At 41.8% G+C, this 20,240-nt stretch overlaps 1 protein-coding gene across 1 annotated transcript in view; it reads right to left on the bottom strand.

The window, feature by feature from the left end:
- Positions 1-20,240, bottom strand: part of Exoc4 (exocyst complex component 4) — a 724,890-nt gene that overhangs the window by 33,901 nt on the left and 670,749 nt on the right. Inside the window, exon 17 of the mRNA NM_009148.4 lies at positions 18,542-18,701. Coding sequence (NP_033174.2) covers positions 18,542-18,701 — 160 coding nt within the window. The remainder of the gene's footprint in view (positions 1-18,541; positions 18,702-20,240) is intronic.

The following is a 20,240-nucleotide window of genomic DNA, read 5'->3' as shown; positions in this document are numbered from 1 at the left end:
TTAAACTGTATCCATGCAGCAAACTGCTCCTGGGGGTTGCTTCATTTCTGCTTCCTGTGTACCTGGCATTGTCCCTTCTTGATTGGGTAACTGATGGGTAACTGACCTTATCTTTGGAGCAAGTTCTCTGAGGTCCAGGCTAGACTCATCAGATCTCCACATCAGAGGTGGACAGGAACTCAGACAGCCCCATCACAGTGCATACCTCTCCTGACTCTAGCCACTTGTTCACACATGGACGCAGAGAGGGAAAAGTCTCTCTGAGATTTGCTCTATCCGGCTAGGAGAGAAAAGGTAACAATTTGAAGTTCTAGCTATGCATATTCAATGCATTTCAGCTACTATTTTGCTACTACTGGGAGACAGGCTATGTGGTACAGCTAAGTCAATTCAAATGAACGCATGAGCTGCAGGGAGAAAAGGAGTCTGGCTGATACAGTTAGAATCCTGGGATAAAAGCAAGTCTAAAACCAACTATTTCATGTAAGTCTCAGTTTCATGATCCAGTACATTTTTTCCCCTTCTGGATTAAGGGTCTTTGAATTAGGTTTCTATTCCATGAAACGGACAGAGTCTTGACAAAGACATTGGATAGGTCTAACTATATCAGGCTGAGCTAAGTGTATTTAACCTGGAGCTCATCCAAAGATAAGCCCTAACGAGCCATGCTTCCTACCATTATGCCTGCCTTTAATCCTCTGCTATGTCAAACCTGGCAAGCTCCGTGACTTGGAATGTTAGAAGTGATTCTGTGCAGGTCCTGTGTCCGAGCCCGATAAAGGAGCTTCTGTGTCATGCTTTCAGAGTCTCATGTTGTCATGTGTGTGATGCCCTAAGAGTGACATGTGAAAGTTACATTGAGAAGGGGGCATTGTGAGACAATGTAAAGGGATCATAGACCTAAGGATCCTGCACCCCCGCTGAGCCTGGTACTCTAGCTAGCCCCAGCTCGTCAGCATGCCTGGGAGGTAAGCCACCCTAGACATTTTAGCCTGGCTGACATCAACTACAGACTACAGAGAGACCAAGACTGTCTACCAAAGAAGCTCATAGTTGAACCTCGGGGGGCTGCTATTTCAAGAGAATGAATATCAGTGGCTGTTTTAGGGTCTGGGTAATGGGGTGGTTTCTTATACAGATATAGACAGCAGGAATAAATGTGTAGATTAAATAAGTAGGTTTTGGTTGGGACTGAATTATGAGTATAATTCAGTCAGGTCTGCTCTTAAAAAAAAAGAAAATTCTTGATAGTTATGTATAAGGGTATTTATAGAGTTGACCAAGATGAAGAAAAGGGATAGGATCAGAGCTTTAATAGCAATCCATGATATGGGAAGCCTGGACATGTATATATGTGTGTCTCTGTCAGGAGTCCTCAGTTACAGAGAAGGGATTGTTGAAAGGACATTGGGCAACTCATACTTCCAAGAGAATAGAACATAGGAAGTGAGCAGGAGCAAGTCATCCAGGCAGCAGCTAGAATCATGACTCAGTCGCCTAAAAATTCTTCAAAGTTGGTTCCATGGAGGCAGCACTGCCGCTGGAAACACAGAATGCTATGTCTTCAGCAGCCAGAACTGGATGTTGGCATCCCAAAGTCAGGTCTAGCCTGGCCTCCACAAAGGGTCCAGACATTGATTTCTAGACTTCTTATGATGGAAGGCAAACCCCTTCCGAACCCAGGCACTAAGGAACTCTCTAAATAGATTTAGAAACTAGGTAGTCAAAATGACATCTGTCAATCATATGTAGCATTTTTCTTTTAAAAAAGACTTGGTTTTCTATTGATATAACAAAAAGACACAGCTCCTTGTGAGCCTAACATCCTAGAGTCTGTGAGAATCTCAGCTGTCACCATGACCACCATATGCTAGAGTTTTCTGATTCTTTGGGAATTGCTCTTGGTTGTAGCCTCACTTTCTTCAGACTGCCTGGCCCAGTTTTCTCCCCGACTTGGACGCTGTCTGATGCTGCTGCAGTGCCAGGCTTTTCTGGAAGTCTCACACCTCTTCCTGTCTCATTCGATCCATCAGTGATGGTGATCGCCTCAAGACTGGCCTTTCTCATAATCTTTTGGATGTGTTTTGTTTACCCTTGAATGAGATATTTTTCTCATTGCAGGGACAGGTCCATGACAAAGCAACTTAAAGAGGGGTTTATTTTTGTTCACAGTTTGAGGGTACATCCCATCACACTGGGGAAGGGATGGCGACAGAAGTGGGGGGGTGGCTGGTTATATTGCCTTCACAGTAAAGGGGAGAGAGCGTAAGTGCTGATGCTTCTTATGGCTCTCCTGCTGTCCAGTCTGTACAATGGCGTTGCCTCTATCCACAGTGGGTCTTCCCACCTCAGGCAAGCTGCTTTTGAGATGACCTCTCAGACACTTCCAAAGCTCAGTACCCTCTCACCCATTACCTCTTGCCAGTTTCTCTCAGGGATGAGAAAAGGCTGCTACACACCTCCCTTAAGCTCTAGGAATACCCCGTCATGTTTTAATAGAGTCAGTAAAAGCATCATGGCTATGGTATATCTTTTTGAAATAATGCTGTATGTCACTATAAGCCATATAACATGACCAAGCTGCAGAGAGACTTGTCACTGAATCATGGTCCTGCCATCTACCACTAGTGTAGATCCAGTGCTACTCTTTCAGAGACTTGGTTTTCCCATTTGCAGGAAGAAAATGCTATGCCTTAAGCACACTAGGTTAGTGTGGGCTTCACTGAGATAGTACATGTAATCACATAAGTAGGGTGCCTTACACAAAGAATGTGCTTAATTACTGTTACTAATAGTAGTGAAGTAACAAAATCAAATCAAACACTTATTTTAAGCAATTTGTTGTTCCTATCCAGGCTTACAGAAAACTTGGGATGCTTTGACAGAGGTAGAGGCACTCCATGATGTAGAATGAAGGATGATAGAGTATGAAGGAAGGATGTAAGCAGATACTGCCTATGCTGGGGTGTCACGCTAACACACTGAGAGAATACAGGAAATACTACTCAATGAATCAACTATCTCCATGTAGCGTGCCCTTCCTTCCTTGATGACAGAGAGGGTCTTCTACACTTGAGGGAAAACAACATATGCTCTAATTGTCACTGCAGGGAAAGGCGTCATACTTCCAGTCAGCACGATTCTGTTTTCATGTTTCTGAACATAAACAGTGACCCAAGAAAGAGATTAGCATTAGAAAGAAGATAAGCTTAACGGCTTCACAGAGGGAACGGGCATGGTCTAGGAGACAAGGCAAACCTCCGAACTGCCAACAGCAGGACAGATCGGACTGAGCAGGAAAGCGTACTATGAAGGTTCATTGAGAAGATGTGAATATTTACAGTTCTTACTTTTAGGGGTTGGCCACTTTAGTACAAGCCGACGGATGCCACCATGTGCTGATGCATTATGTTGGTTAGTGTGAACTCCCCGTGATGCATCTGCCTTGGGAGGACTCCTATTGATGGTTGGCAGGCAAAAGAAATCTTACTCCTTGCCCAGGTGAGCAAACAGAGGGCCAGGATTTTCCAGGCTGCTCTGTATGGTCTTGCTGGAATAAAGGTGCCTGAAGGAAGAAGCTGCAGGTACTGCTGGGAAATGTATTATTTCTCATTCAAAGCGGGTGGGGAGGCTTAGGCTGTGGCTTAGATCCCAGCATTTCAGCCTGTGCTGCTGGTGAGAAGGAGCCTTAAACTCCTGAGACCCAAAACACACCTCTGCACAGCACACGGTAAATACTGGAGGCTCATTAGGGGACCTGGCCAATAGCTGCTGGCCAGTAGGTAAAGCTTTTAACTAAGGCAATCAGCTCCCCAGTAGACATATGCTTATCTTGCTGAAATGCTACTTATGTGTCATTACTATTTCCATACTTATGTCCCCGGAGAACTAAGAAACCAAGAAGTGGAAAAAAAGTTCAAATTTCCGAAAAAAAATTTTTTTTTCCTCTACCCCATAATTAAAGTTAACAAAAGAAAACAGACAGACTGCCACATACACGGAGCAGAGGGAAGCTGAGGCTTCAAATGACTGATTTACCACAGCAAGTAATTACTTTATGTTTCTCACAAACATTTGAAACCTATTATTACTTTCACAGCGGCACACATCAACAGAAGACTGTCACCTAAGGGAGAAATGGGGAACTGGGCTGTAATTAATTTCTGGTCGAATATATCATGAAGCCTTTAATGTTGTCAATAAAAGGCTCTAGCCACTAAAAATCCCCAGCTTCCCTCTTCCTCAATCCCAATACTTCCAAAATATTTAATCAGCTTCTCTATGGAATAGATAGCCTAGAGGAGAATGAGATGCAGTGCTCAGGTCTGTGAAAGTTTCGGCCATTGATCCCTCCTCCCAACTTGGAGTATCAAGAGAGAGAAGTCAATCAAAGGCTGGCCTCTCCTACCCCCACTTGGATTTTTCTCATTCCGCTCCATTTGCAGTAGAGGAAAATAGAAGGCACAGCTCTTTGGAGGAATCTGAACATGCAGATGCCAGGCAACAGAAATCATTACAGCAGCAACCGAAGCCTGTGTCTTTAAAGGTTAGAACACAAAGATTAAGAATGCCCCCCGGGAAAAAGTGCAATGGCTGATCTGAATAAAGCCTTTCCATCAACTGGCAATGCACAGCACAGCAGATGAAGAGCTCCGGTGGAGGTGACATTTATGTTTTTGAGTATCCACATGTTTATTTTGTCAATTACTGTTTGGAGTCTACTAAGACCTTTATAGGTCATGCACAGGCAGGAGCTAGCTTCTATCATCTGTCTTGCTCTTCTGCTAGTATTATGAGTAAGTGCTACAGGCATGATTTTGACTATGATTAGAAAGAGCCCTATACAACTTGTTTCCTCATTCATTCATTCATTCATTCATTCAAACATGCATTATCTGGAGGGCCCATGGAGAAGTGTACTCTCAGAAATCTTTGGTTTCCTTATGGAAATAGATTAGCATGGACTGTTTCCTTTCTTTTTCTTTTGAGCACTGCAGATGGAAATAGAACACCAGTCCTCTGGATCCCATTTCTGGCATGGCAGCATGTGGCTACTGATCTTCTAGCTAAAATCATTTTAGAGGTAGGGAGAACTTCAGCCAAACTAGTGAAGTTCACTCGCTCAAGTTCATATGAATTCTTTTTATTACATTTTTTTCTTTATTTACATTTCAAATGTTTTCCCCTTTCCAGATCTCCCCTTCAGAAACTCCCTATCCCATCCCCTCCCCTGCCTCTATGAGGGTGCTCCTCCACCCACCCACCCCTGTCTTCCTACCCTAGCATTCCCCTACACTGGGGCATCGAACACCCAAAGGCCTCTCCTCCCACTGATGCCAACAAGGTCATATAATGATTAAGGGCTAAATTTGCTGGTCATCTACACAAATGAAATATACACATCTTTTCTTGTGACAGAGTTATGTCCCGAGTCCACTGTTAGTTGTAAATACTGTACAATGCACATGCATTTACTCTATCTAACCAATGGCTTGTCATAGCTCACTTAGCTTAGCCAGCCTTTACTGTGCTCAAAACATTTACATTCACCTCTAGCTGGGGAGACTCATGATACAGCACCTCTGTTCTGCAGTAGTGCTCTGCATCTCAGGCACATGACTGAGTATGTTACTCAAAGTGAAAAACTGTTGAATGTGAGAAGCCTTGGGTGCAATCCTGAGCACCAATCCCCGTCCTCCGAAATACCAGAAAAACTGAAATGTTGGCTAGACATCCAGTTAACATTTTAGTCATTGTGACTTCTTTGGCTACAGTAGTTGGGGAGGGGAAGGAAAGAAGAGGGAGGGAGGAAGGGAGAGAGAAAGGGAAGGATAGAAGGAGAGAGAGAGAGAGAGAGAGAGAGAGAGAGAGAGAGAGAGGGAGAGGGAGAGGGAGAGGGAGAGGGAAGTGGAGAGGGAAGGGGAGAGGGAAGGGGAGAGGGGAGAGGGGAGAGGGGAGAGGGGAGAGGGGAGAGGGGAGAGAACATGAGCAAGCCTTAAACAAGAACAGAGTGTAGCTCTGATAGTAGGATACTGTATGGGTTTCAAAAGATGTGAGGTAAGGTCAGTTTGTCTCCTAGACTCTCCATGAGCTGCCCACATGGGGATCTCCAGGGCGCCTGTCAAGCTGCACATATATGCCTAGGCAAACTCCCAATCATCTAAGAATTTTTAGGGATAGAGCTAAAAGACTTCCCTTGTAAGACATCACCCCAGGAAACCTGTATATTCTCTCGCCTTTGGGAACCACTTGCTATGCTGCTTGTTGTCTTAGCAATGCATGCATAAGAATTTGGGAGCAAAGCTAGAGTTTGTCAGGAGAATGGATGATCAATCACTGGCTCTAATCTGTGCTATGGCTCTGAAGCATGGTCTAGGGCTATAAGCAAGCGTTACTCTATGACAGGCATTTGAGAAGGCAGTATAAGAAGGTTGAGCAAAGCTAACCCTGTGAGGCCAGGGTATTAAAATATTTTTCTGTGGAACTCTCTTTAAACTGTAATGGAAAGTTATTTAAAATTACCAGTAGGATCTGTAACTTGATTCTAAAAACTTGTCCATATACCAACAGATAAATGAAACTCTCTCATCCCTCATCAAAAAGTTTCTTTTTGCAGCAGATAGAGACCATTATAGCAAGTCATAATTGGTCAAACTGCAAAGAGCAAATGACTGGGGGGGGGGGTGCTCAGCCCTAGTTGACACATCTACACTACAAGCCCAATACCCAAGGCTCAGGGGACATCAAGGAAGAAGGGGCAGAAAGATGTAAGGGCCAGAGGATGTCTGCTGAGAGGCTGTCTTCTGTATAGGACAGAAAAGCTGCACCCTTAATATATCAACAATATGGAGCCTAAACAAGACCTGAACACCAGTTGATATGTGATGCAGACTGGGGAGACATCACAAGGACTCCACCCCTAGATCTTCAGGCAATTAGTGACTGCTGGGATAGGGAGAATTAGCCTTCCCCAGGAACCAGCCCCATAATTGGTTCTTTAACACCAAGAAGTCAGCTCTAAAAATATATACACATGAGCAACATTGAATGGACTCAGACGGTTTGTATATGCTTGGCCCAGGGAGTGGAACTGTTAGGAGGTGGAGCCTTGTTGGAGTAGGTGTGCCACTGTGGGAGTGGGCTCTAATATCCTTGTCCTAGCTGCCTGGAAGCCAGTCTTCTGCTAGTTGCCTTCAGAACAAGAGGTAGAACTCTCAGCTTCTCTAGCCTTATGTCTGCCTGGATGCTGCTATGTTCCTGCCTTGATGATAATGGACAGAACCTCTCTGAACCTGTATGCCATCCCCAATTAAATGTCATCCTTGTAAGAGTTGTCTTGGTCATGCTTTCTGTTCACAGCAGTAAAACCCTAACTAAGACAGTTACATTTATACACTTATATGCATACATACATACTACAGGAATAATTAATGAAAAATATTTAGCCTGCAGAAATCTACAGAAATAAGTGGGACAAATAAAACTAGAAAAAATAAAGGAAAAGAATATATTCATATTTTAAGAACTTAATTGAAAATGATGCTATATAAAAGATAGATCCTATATTTACCAAATGATAGCTTTATCTTCACATGTTGAAGTCCAGTGATCTATACGTGATCCTATATCTATTATTTTATGAACTGGGAATTTATTTAACCTCTTAAATATTTTCCATTTTATTCACAACATGTGACTGTAACATCTACACACAATTTCAAAGAACCAACGTGGAGAAAGCATTTGCTACAGTGCATATATCAAGCTCAGCTATAAGCATGCTCATTTTTACCATAGTAGTACATTTTCATTAGCATACATGGACAATTTACACCAAATCTATTTTGGAGCTACCCTTGTTTTAGAGAAAACAATTTATTCCCACAGGACTATAAGGCTAGGTATAAAAATAATTTCTTGGCAAACTATTTGTATTTATTGATGGATGTTCTCTAAACACATGTAAATTCGTGTATACTAAACATACTTTCAAGTCTAGACCATGTTTATAAATACTTTCAATTTATATAAGCCTATTACAAAGAGAAGAGAAAATAAACTACATAATAAACTATAGATACCCAGAAATGAAACTAAATACAATCCTGGTGACTAGTTATAAGACATTTATGATTATGTGGGGAGGGAGAATGTGCTAATAAAAATGAGTCATAAAACATTAAAATATAGGAAAATGTGAAAATTAAGCACATAAAACATCAATTTCAGAATATAGAAAATTAGAAAGCTCTAGCTTACAAAGACACATTAGGGAAGACTTGAGAGCAAAGCCATTTTGCTCACCATGCCATGTGGCTTCCTTTCAGCATCTGGGTTTGGTCTTTTCAGATTAGGAAAGGGGGAAAGCAATGCAGAGGAATGCAGAAGGTACTCTGTGTGTGTGTGTGTGTGTGTGTGTGTATGTGTGGTCAGGCTTGGGAAAATTTGTCCTTTACTTTGAGGAAGCCAGTCATATGAACCTGAGATGAGATAAACTTAACCATGTGGCAGGCCTCAGACTAGTTTAAACAGAATAGCTGAGTTATCAGCTAGCAGAAACAAGCCAAAGGGTCTAGGCATTTATTCATATATAAGAAGTCTCAGAGTCTTTATTTTGGGGAACTAGGGTGTGGGTGGGCTTCAGAACCACCTTGGGCCTCAGTCCTCAGGTGTCTCTAACTTCCTTTTGGACAGATGGAGCTTATTAAGTGAGGGGGATTGGACTTAGCCTCAGGAATTTACCTATCTCCTCTTCCCCAGTGCTGGGATTACAAGTGTGGGCTACCACACTCAGCTATTTTTATACGGGTTCTGGGGACTGAGCTCAGGTACTCCTGCCTCAGCCACTTATTGGATGAGCTGTCTCATTGGTCTGTGTTTCTGAATTTTAAACATGTTAGTTTCAACACTAAACTTTTATTTATAAAACAAGAAGGGGGTCAGCTTCCAGCTTCCAATTTTTCAGTAAGAATTCTACTAAAATCAATAAGTGATAGTTCTTGGAATTTTTACATAGAACAATGTAACCCAGTCCTTTCAGGCAGAAGAACAGCCTCACACGGAAGGCTAACTTAATTTCTTAAGCACGAGACCAAAGAGGCACCGAAGGATACATAAAGACAATCTGATGGGAGATCTTGGGCAAGTTATTTCTCATTTCTATTCCCTGGGATCTTCATTGCATAATAGCATCTGCCATCTATGGTATTCTCTGAGCAATGCCAGTGCCAGCAAATAAGCAACAGTGAACAGATCCATTGTCTGCCAGGAATTGGGAGGAACCCCAAGTTAGAAACTGACTGTATGCTATCACGACAAGAAGGAAATCTTATTTAACTAAGGCCTTCACACGTGAGGCATGTCTCGGAGAACTCAGACCTTAATTAGAGGCAGGCATTTTTCTGGGGAGATTATGAGTTCTCATTGTTTTCAGGCGCTCTGGAGGCTATGCAGGCTGGTGAGGCATGCTCACCTGCATCCAAAAAGCCCCAATTAAACCATTAATTAGAGACCAATTAGTTTCTGCAATGTATGAGATCTACTCTAAGTATAATAAACTTAAGAGAGGCAAGACCAGAAGAAAACGGTATAGGCAGAAATGGGTAGCAAAGTCAAAAGAAGGTTAAATTCAAGAAAAGTAACATTATTTAAATAATGTAATAGACGGTCCTTAAGAAAACACTCTTGGATATCAAATTATACTCATTTTTGTTTTATCACTGACTTTTATTAACAGGTACCTTTTTTTTATATCAGGCAGTAAAAGCTATAAAACCCATCACTTGCCTGTTTTTCCTGGCTGCCAGGAGTCAGAGCTAGCTTTATTATCACCGCTGAATTAAAGCTCCTTCTCAGAGCTTCTAGAGGTCATCATTATTAAAAGAATGTTTGGCAGAAGACTGGCCTCATGTGACCACAAATCCAAACAGAAACTGGTCAGATGAAGCCCTTTAAAGCGAAGCTTGCAAAAAAGGTTGGGATTGGAAGGGCAGACATGACTGGTGGCAGGATAAAGCTGGTTTCAAAATGACTGCGGAAACAGATGCAGGGAATATTTTGTTTCTGGCCGAGCAAAGGAGTCTGCAAGGGGAAGCAGTCAGTGTTCAGCCCAGGCACTGAAGTCTTCAGTCACAGGTCTGTCCTGACAGCTGTGGGTGCTTCCAGTAGGTGGCAGCACGGCATCGCTAATCCTATAGCAAGCTATGCCCCGGTCACTCCAGGAAAACTTAACCTTTTTGCAAAAAACCAAAACAATGTCCCTCTGCAATAAGCCTGTAGAAGATAAGTATACACAACAGCCCCCAAGGGAGGAATTCGACATTCTCAGTCATGGCCGAGGGCATTCCTAGACTTAGCAAAGTACAAAGGTCAAGGATGAAGCAGGGGTCCCACTTAGCACGTTTAGTTTCTGGGCTGGGCTCCTGGTACCTCGAGGAAGAATCTGGGTAGGCGAGCTCACGTGGGATGTGGGTGACTTAAAAAGAGACATGGCTTTCATTCATCCTGAAGGAGGCTGATCTGTGCACTGACAGGGGAAGTAGCATTTCTACTCAGGTAGCAGCATGGCTGTGTGCTCTGTGCTCTGCTGGCTTTATGCATCACCATCTTACTGCCCTTGGCCTATGGACCCTTCCTTTCCGAGGTTGGATGGCTCCATGCTGACGCTTCCCCAGGTCTGTTTGTTTACTCCCACCCTTTCTGTTAAGCTTCCTGTTGTGTCTTAGACACATCTGCTCTGAAGTCCCACAGGCATCTTACACATATCCTCACACTGTAGCCCAGTCCTCCCCGTTCCCCTACCTTACTTGCTGATTCTGTGTGTAGATGCTCCAGGGTCATCCTTAACTCCCGTTCCTCTGCCTCTGACATTCAACCATTACTTAAGTTGAGCTGGTTTTTAAACTCCGTCTTACTTCCCATATCTGTTTTTATTCCTGCTAGCTCTGAGCAGAATCATGACCACACCTTCAGCAATCACTTTACAACTGAGAACATTTACAACTGAGGTCCTACTCAGTTGGGGCTACTGCAGTGAATGCTATAAAAAGAGCCCTTGCCTATGGAGGTCCCATTCTATTGTGGGTAGACAAGGTGAACAATCAGATATAAAATAGGTTAGGTATATGATAACAGGAGATAAGTGAGGGCAAGGGAAATGATGAAGGGGATGTTTCGAGTTATAGGCAAGAAAGTGGCACCCACAGCTTACCACAGGGGATCTCACTTCCCCCAGACCTCATCTTTCAGGGTCCCTCACTTTCTGCTTGAATGGCTCTTCCCCAACTCTGGATAAATCCACTTAGTATTTAAATTATGCATCACTTCCTTACAAATTCTTCCTTGATTGTTCACCTCTCAGGATGATTAGGGAAATGTGAAAATGCGTAGGATATTTCCTTGACAAAGTTCTCTATTAATGTGGTATAAAACTTGAGCTACTCATTTTCTATGACAAATCATTTGGGACTTTTAAAGCTTTAAAGCTCAACATAAAAAAAACTTACTGCAATATAATTCAGCTACCATACAATTTCCATATTTGAAGTATAGAGTTCAAGATCATTTAATATATCCAGAGTTGTACAGCCATCTGCAAAATCTATTTTAGAACATGTTACTCATTCCCAAAAGAAATCCTGAGTCCACATCTTCATTTTCTCACAAGCTCCAAACAGTAAGTAACTGCTAGCTCTGAAGATTTGCCAATTTTTGATATTTCGCACAGAGTCACATACAATGTAGCCATTCATGGCCAGCTTCTTTAATTTAGCCTCATGTGTAAAGGTTCATCATATATTAAATTTCATATTATGGCCACATAATATCTATTGTATGTATTCACATTTCATTCACCCATCAGTTAACACTGTTATAAAATTTGGGTAAAACTTTTTTAGTGCATTTATTTTTGATTTCTCTTGGGTAGAATCTCTGAATCATATGATAAGTCTATTTTTAACTTTTTGAAGAAGGGATAAACTGTTCTTCAAGGCCACTGTACCTTCCATTTTCCCACTAGCACTAGTTCCTCTATATTCTTATCAAAACATAAAATTATTTTTATTTTATGTATATGGGCATTTGCTGGCATGTATGCCTGCACCTTGAGTGTGCATTGTTCATAGAGGCTAGAAGAGGGCACTGAGTTCCTTGGAACTGGAATTACAAATGGTTGTGAGCCACTATGTGGGTGCTTGGAATTGAACCTGAGTCATCTGGAGGAGCAGTCAGTGCTCTTAGCCAAAGAGCCAACTCTACCCCCCCCCTTTTTTATTTGGACTGTGCAGGCAGGCTTATCTCAGTGTGGTGTTGATTTTCATTTCTCTAATAACAGATTATGGTGAGCATCTTTTCATGCTCACCATAAATCATCCACATGCAGATCTTCATGGCATAAATGTCTTTGATAACATTTTAACAGATTATTTTTAAAAAGAGGTTTTAGTCACACAAAGTTGAAAAAAGTAAGTTAGTATAAAGTTCTCAAGTAACTTATATTCATTATTCCTACTAACATCTTATATTAGTATGGCACATTTATCACAACTAATGAACCAACATTAATATACCATCATTATCTACAACCCAACTTCATCCAGACTTCCTTCATTTTTACTGCACGCTCTTTCAATTTTGGGACCCCATCCAGGATAGGAGAGACAATTAGGTGTCATGTGTCCTGGCTGAGATAGCTTCACCAACTATCGTGTTTGTTTGGTTTGTTTTTAATGGCTTTTATACTACGGAGGAGTGTTGGTCAGGTATTTTATAACTATCCCTGCATAAAAATCTCTGATGTCTTTCTTGGAGAAAGAGCTCAGAGATAAAGAGACAATTTCATCACGTGGTATCAAGGCTCCACATTGTGTACATGTTCATGAGTGCTGATGTTGATCAACGAGATGCTGCCAATATGGCCCTTCCATATCATACCACAGACATTCCGGTGTATTTCTGTTTGCTCTAGTCACCTCTAAACCTACTATAAACCAAGAGAAACATGTTTAACATGAGGCTGGCTCCTATTTTAGACAAATTACATAGGAAAGATGGGGTATTATAAATCAAGGTCTAGGCCTCTGATCAAGTCTACCAGCAGCCAGTTAGTTCTCTCTACTGAGCTAGTGTAACCCAGGGCTGCATTTGACACACAGACACCTCCAGGATATCTCTTTCCTGCGTTATTTACCTTCCTTAGGGATGTTTGCTCACTCTCTCCGATGGCACTTTTTCAGTACCCACCCCAGCACACAAACAGTGGGCCAGTCGAAGCCCATTTCTCAGACAGCATCTCTTTTTTTTCTCTGCTTGTTTTCCCAGCCAGAACTCACTTCTCATTCTGTCTTCTGGATTCAAACCCCATGTGTAAGCTGATGGTTCCCAAGCTCTTTTCTCTAGACCAGACTCTTATACTCTAGGTTTTTTCTCAAGACCCTCCTCCATTCTTTCAAGACCTGTCTCCATTCATATCTGTAAGAGGCATAACAAATATTGTAACACACTCAAACTCTTGGTATCTTCCATCCCCAAACTCATTTAGCTTTAGCCATCGTCTGGTTCGGTACATTAAAAGCTCCGCTTTGAATTGCTCAGAAGGAAACAGTCACTGGTTCTCCTCGTCCTCTTGACTATTACAATCTAGCCTAAGCTTCTTCTCACTTTCTCCAGCGCTGATTGGTCACCATGGCTGACCTGAAGGATGACTGTGGGTGCTTTTCTGATGGATCCTTCTGTTTATATGCTGGCCTCCTCCCCAGGCCTCTGATTCTCCGAGCAGACAGGAGGGTTCAGATTGTGACACACTTCTCCCTCCGTGTTAGTGTCTCCTATTTCCTTCTAATGAAAGTTGGTGTCACTACAATGGCCTTGAGCTCTTAGCTCCTTTGCATACATTCATGATCCCACCTCTTCTTCTTGCTCTATCCATCCTCACCTTTCTGCTTTCCTCACCAAACACACTCCTCTCTCTGGGTCTTCATCCTGTGCGTCCCTTTGGTCTTTCTGGTATGGTCTTTTCCTAGATATAGTAAAGGCTTGTTCCCATTCTTCCTATAGATCCCACCCTCTAACTATGATCATTTCATTAAGAACTCTCATGAGTGCTGAAATTAAACCCTGTACTCTCAATTTTCCTTTTTAAGCTTAGTTTTTTAAAAAAATCATAGCATGTCTGAAAAACTGACATATTTTGCATTCTACTTACTAGTTTGGTTTTTGCCTCTCAATATGAAAGTTCATATTTGCAAGTTCATCAGAACTGACATTCTTGCATCATCTAACATAGTTTATCTATCATAGTTTTACCTATCTATTCATTTGTATTTTACCTTATAACAATGCAAGTTCCTCCAGGGTAGGACCAAGAGAGAGGAGACACTTCCAGAAAATAAGTGTTCACTGAATAAAGGAATAATAATGTAAAGAAATGTTCTGTTCTCCATCTTAGAAATGGTCTCCTTACCACCTCTGGAACTTCAGCTTTCATTTCCTTATCTTTGAAAGGTTTAAATGAAGACATTTGTCTAAAGAAATACAAAATGTGTGTGTGTGTGTGGGGGGGTAATGAGTCATGACTGCTAATGAGGAAAGTAGAATGCAAAGCAGTATGGGAAAGATAGAACAAAAGGAAGAGTAGACAGGCTTAGCAGCTACACCTTTAAGACAGTCGGATTCCAATGAGTTCGAGGGCAGCCTACTTTACATAGAAAGCTCTAGGCCAGTCAGCGCTGTATAGTGAGACCCTATCTCAAACAACAACAACAAAAACCCAAAAAAGCCTCCAATCCCCCAGTTCCCTCCTAAAAACCAAACCAACCAGCCAACCAAACATACAAAAATCAAGGACAACAACAACAAAAAACCCCCAACACAACCTAAATCCAAATTCAAACAAATGTTCTATTCTCTGCGAAAAGGAAGATATGAGAAAGAGAAGAGGAACCGGGGAAACCACTCTGGGATGTTCTTTTTGAATCTACAGAGATTGGCAGATAATCCTGTCACACAGCTCATTACCCTTCTGCTGAGCTCTGTCCTCCTACCACATGGCATCCACGGTGGCCTTGGTGACTTATTTCTGTAAATGAACATGGCAGCTCAAGTTTAGATGAGCGGTGATAGATAACTACAGCCATGCACACTTAGAGACCCAGAAACTTTCCAGTTAATCTGCTATGATTTTCTTGGGCAGTGAATCTTTTTGATTCTGAAAATTAAATGGTGGGATGAAGAGTCAAAACGACAGCAACATTGAAGTGATCTTCACCATGGAGGACAGAGCTCTCAGTGATCCTGGTAATGTTCAGGCTGTCTTGATTCTCTGTTCACCTAACCTACCCCAGTAGAGATTAAAGTACAGCGTGTATAAAGAGACAGACAACCTCGACGTGGGCAGGAAAATCAACAGAAGTAGAACCACTCCACATCCCCTAATTCCTTAGTATAGAAAGGTGCTATAGTTTTGACCGGCCAGGAATGCGTGGCAGTGAAAAAACCTACAGGTGTTGTACAACTTCTCGTTAAGTCAGTTTTCTGACACATGGCGACTGGTGATTAATTACTTGTTAGAAGATAACATTTCTATAGAGATTCACTGGAAATACAGGTGCCGTTGTCCATGCTTGATTAGACACTGCTTGAGGAATGCTGAGGCACACTGCTGCAGTCTCTTAGTCCTGGCTGTTTTTGGTATTTATTTTACACAGCTTCAAATTTGGTAGAATTGATGGAGACCATTTCAGAACATTATGTCCTACCTCAAAGAGAAGGGGAAGATAAGGCTGAGAAATACAGCCACATGAGAACAAGAGCAAATGAGGAGGAAAGAGACCACGGCCTGATGGCCTACATTACAACATTTGGTATCTCCTGCTTTCCAACATTGAGACACACTCTTGCTTCCTAGGAGGGCATAGAAAATTGACTATATTTGTTGATTAAAACTTTCAGGGCAGATCACCTTCCTGGTTATTTTGCAAACTCTTCATCAGCTTTGGTTTGGCATTTACTCATTTTCTCACCACATCTAGTGATCATGTACTCTGTTCTAAGCACCAAGAAGCTTCCCATTTAAGTAAGGAGAGATGGTGTCTGCTGCAGGATCTGGAGCACAGAATCTGCTCACACTACATGTGTACACCAGCCTGCATAATCCATTATAGAACAGGGCTAACATCAGACACACCCTCCCTGGTGGTCACATTCACCTTTTACCCACTCCTTGGATATAATTCAGAAACCCAACTGTGAAAGGCATGAGTGAGTTGCCATTCAATTATGTCCTGCAGAAACCCTTCACTGGAACATCGCCCACTGATGCCAATCTCAGTGCTACCCTGTCAGGGCTTCATGATGCAGACGCTGTTTTCTCAGTATTTGTTTGGGCCCCATACTGTCTGCCAAGGACTGTGTTAATTTACTTATTTCAACTAAATAAAAAAAATCATTTAAAAAAGGATGATTGAATTTAGGAATTATAGTCCTCAGAGAATTAGTAATGGCTCTTTGTATCCCTCAGGCCTCCATGTTCTTAACTTCCCCTTGTCAATGTTATTATGGATAGACTAATTCAATAATGAGATCATTTCCCATAAGAGCGGCCAAATAAATGCAGCATTCAGTCACACCTGGTTTCCCTAATCTGAACAAGAAAGGCTTTCCACCAAATTTATCATAAAACATGGAATTTAATGAACACACAGACACACAGACACACACACACACACACACCACTTTTCTGCAAACAGTAAAAAATATAGGAGAAGATAGAGTGGCAGAGAAGCAAGTGGGTATCAACCCACTAGATTAGAAAAGTTAAAAAGGAATACATGCAGGCCACTTTCCAAGCAAAGACCCCAGCACACGTGTCTTTATCATAGTCAGTTACACGTGTCATTTTCTTAACTATTCAAAAAACTATTTTACTTTTTCCCGAACTTCTAGAGGAATGTAAAGTCTGTTTCTGTAAAAAACCAGAAGTGCTAAACAAGAACATTCTGGACTAAAAACAAGTGTTTTTCCAGCTAAAAAGGCATTTGGAAATGCAGTTTAAGGTCCAGTTCTTCTAACTGTAAGTAACAGAGCGTGGGGGAAGGGTGGGAGGAGTTGCTACGTACTGCGATCCACATTCTACAAAACAGTTTAACAAAGCGCCAAGGGTTTGATTATTTATCGTATAATGTGGAAACCAAATGGTGTAAAATAAAATTAACCCTACCATTTGAAAAAGTGCCTTAGAAGGAGACATTAAGGGACACTAAGAATTGTGATGAGCAACCTTGAGGAGAAAAAGGCCAACGACTCTGCTCTCAGTGGGAAGAAAACTGGACAGGTTTTAACTGGGTCAATGCAGAAACGGTGTCCAAACAGGCTCATGTAAAGGCAAGTTCCGTACTTGCTTACCAGGAGAGAAACAAAATGCAAACCACCGACATCCAAAGCGGTTAGAAAATAAATTTCTGTTAATTTATACCACAAATTTATTCACTTATTGAAAGTGAAATTTTCTAGAAATATTAGTGAGTATTTGAAAAAAAACCCATGTTTTCAAAGATTACTACTATATGACAACATGAAATGAATATATTTTAAGTTACATTAACATAGCTTCAATTTTGTAAGAGGGGAAATCATATGCACACATGCGACACATGTACTGAAAGCCTGCGGTAGAGCATGCGGCACTCACTGTCTCTTGGCTAACGCAGGGCCTACTCGCTTATGCATCTTGTGAACTGTTGCGAACAGTGCTCCCTTACTCAGAGGACAGTCACTGTCGGTTTATAGGGTGAGGAACTTAAGTTTAAGCCCAGTGAGACAGCTCAGCAGGTAAAGATACTTGTCACCAGGGCCTACGTGGTGGAAGGAGAGAACCATAAGTTGTCCTCTGATCTATCTCCACACACACTCTCCAGCACTCACTCCCTCACCTTGCTCCTTCCTAGCCCTGCCATGAAATAAATAAACGTAAAACAAAACAAAACAAAACAAAACAAAACAAAACAAAACAAGACACAGCTTAGGCTACACAGTGGGAAAATTACCTTCCTGAGGGATCTGAATCTTTGAAGAGGATTGTATAGAGTGGCTGGTTTTGTCACTTAAGAATACTGCTTCCCTTTTGTCTTTCTTCATGTATGGAATGCATGTAAGTGTGCTCGTTTGCACGTGTGTGCTCACATGTGGAGGCCCTCCACCATCTGTCCTTTCTCACAGAGGCGGGTCTCCTAGTAAAGCCCAGGCCTTGGTCTGGGGAGTCTTAGTCTCTTTTTCCCAAGGTTAGTATCACAGGGGAGTCACCAAACCCACTCACATGGCATCTACATGGATCCTCAGAGTTTGAGCTCTGTTCCTCTTGCTTGTACCACAAGTACCTTGACTGAACTATTTCTCCAGACATCTTTCTCTCTTTTTTAAAGGTAAGTTTTCTTGTTTTGTTTTGTTTTGTTTTGTTTTGTTTTGTTTTGTTTTGTTTTGTTTTGTAAGACAAGCTCACTATAGGCATGAGCCTTTGGATAAGAAATCTAGCCCAATTCATCCATACCTTGCAAAGTCCAAGTCTGCCTCCCGTGACATGGTGATGTTGGTCAAGTTCTGCTGAAGAACAAAAATGTTCCTACACATTTTCTTGATGCCAGACTCACTGATGCGCCGGAAGTATTGGGCCCCATTAATGAGGATACAGGAGATGAGGTGTCCCAGACCTGAGGGGTGAGCACAGAGTAGTGAGGAGAGAAGAAGAGATATATTAATGGCATCTGGCTTAAACTAATACAGAGGATAACTCTTTTTCATCTTCTACAGGTTTAAATAACTCAAGAAAACATGTAACCATTTGCAATAGCTAATCTGGCAAAAGCCTTAGAATACTTCTACAGAGATTTAGAGAACATCAATAAATGAGAAGGATTCCTATTGTCTTTTTGGTTGTGAATCTAGCCTTTAACTGCTGAGCCATCTTTTTTAGTACCATGACTCCTTTTGGATATTTCTATTTAGGCTGAGAAATGATGGTTCAATACAACATAAAGTAGTTATAGGTAACTATCTTTAAAAGGTGGATATAATTTTAAATGTTTATTCAGAATGTCCCATTTTCGCACAGATGGCCTCCAGCAGGTTATTTTCCTCAGAACTCAAGAACTACCAAAGATTGTCCACTCTTATTGTTATCCTCCTTTCCTAGAGTCTGAGTCTCTTAATAGCAATCAGAATCAGATCAGCAAACACTCAGGTTCAATAGCTTCCTTCTGGCTTCACTGTGGGTTTCTCCTTGGCCAAGACATTCTCTCTCTTGCCTTAGCTATTCTCAACCAACATCCCTTCAAGACCACAGGCTTATGTTGTGGATTGGTTCTAATGCAATTTGTGTTAATTTGGGTCTCAAAATCACACAAGAATTTACACATCTGCATGTGAGACATTGATGGCCTCTGCCCTCAGCTGGTTCTAATTGGTAAATAAAGTTGTCAGTGGCCAATGGCTGGACAGGGAGATAGAGGTGGGACTTTAGAGTTCCAGAGCAAGGAACCATGGGAGGAAGAAGGTTTTAGAAGTATCATGATGGGGAAGCAGGCCAAGTAAGCCCGAGAGCTGCAGGAGAGAAACCAGTCAATATGTAAGACTTGGTGTAGATGGCCCCAGGGGTCTGGGGTAGCAGAGATGGAATATAGATTTTAGAAAGTAATAATTCAGGAATATTGGAGGGGAGAGTGTGCTAGCTGCAGGGAGGTTTGAAAATGTCCAGCCATTGCACTGTTTAAGGCATATTAAAAATAAGGTTTGTGTGTGTGTGTGTGTGTGTGTGTGTGTGTGTGTGTGTGTGTTTTATTCATGAATCCACAACATCTGGCAGGTGGAGAGAAATGCACACGAAACCGGGGAGTTTGAGTGGATTAACTTAGTACGCTATGGGCTTATTTATGCTGTTTACAGTGAATAAAGAGATTTGGGCTCAAAGAAAAAGAGACACAATATGGACGTGAAATTTAAGGAAGAAAAATCTTTCTAGGTTACGGCACATCCTGCCATGGTATAATACGGTATGATAAATGATAATATGGTATAGTAATGGGGGTGTCTCATTTTTAAGACATAAAATATTAATAAATTAAAATATCACTAAGTAAATTCAAGCACATGAATAGGACCATTGTGGAGGTGCAGGGCTTGGAAAAGCCACATCAGGAACAAAAGGAAAGCTCTGTGGGATAAGAGAACAGTGGCAGAGGCTCTGAGAGACA

The sequence above is a fragment of the Mus musculus genome, chromosome 6 (assembly GCF_000001635.26).
Source record: "Mus musculus strain C57BL/6J chromosome 6, GRCm38.p6 C57BL/6J".
NCBI classification, from domain to species: Eukaryota; Metazoa; Chordata; class Mammalia; order Rodentia; family Muridae; genus Mus; species Mus musculus.
This window is presented reverse-complemented; position numbering and strand designations above follow the sequence as displayed.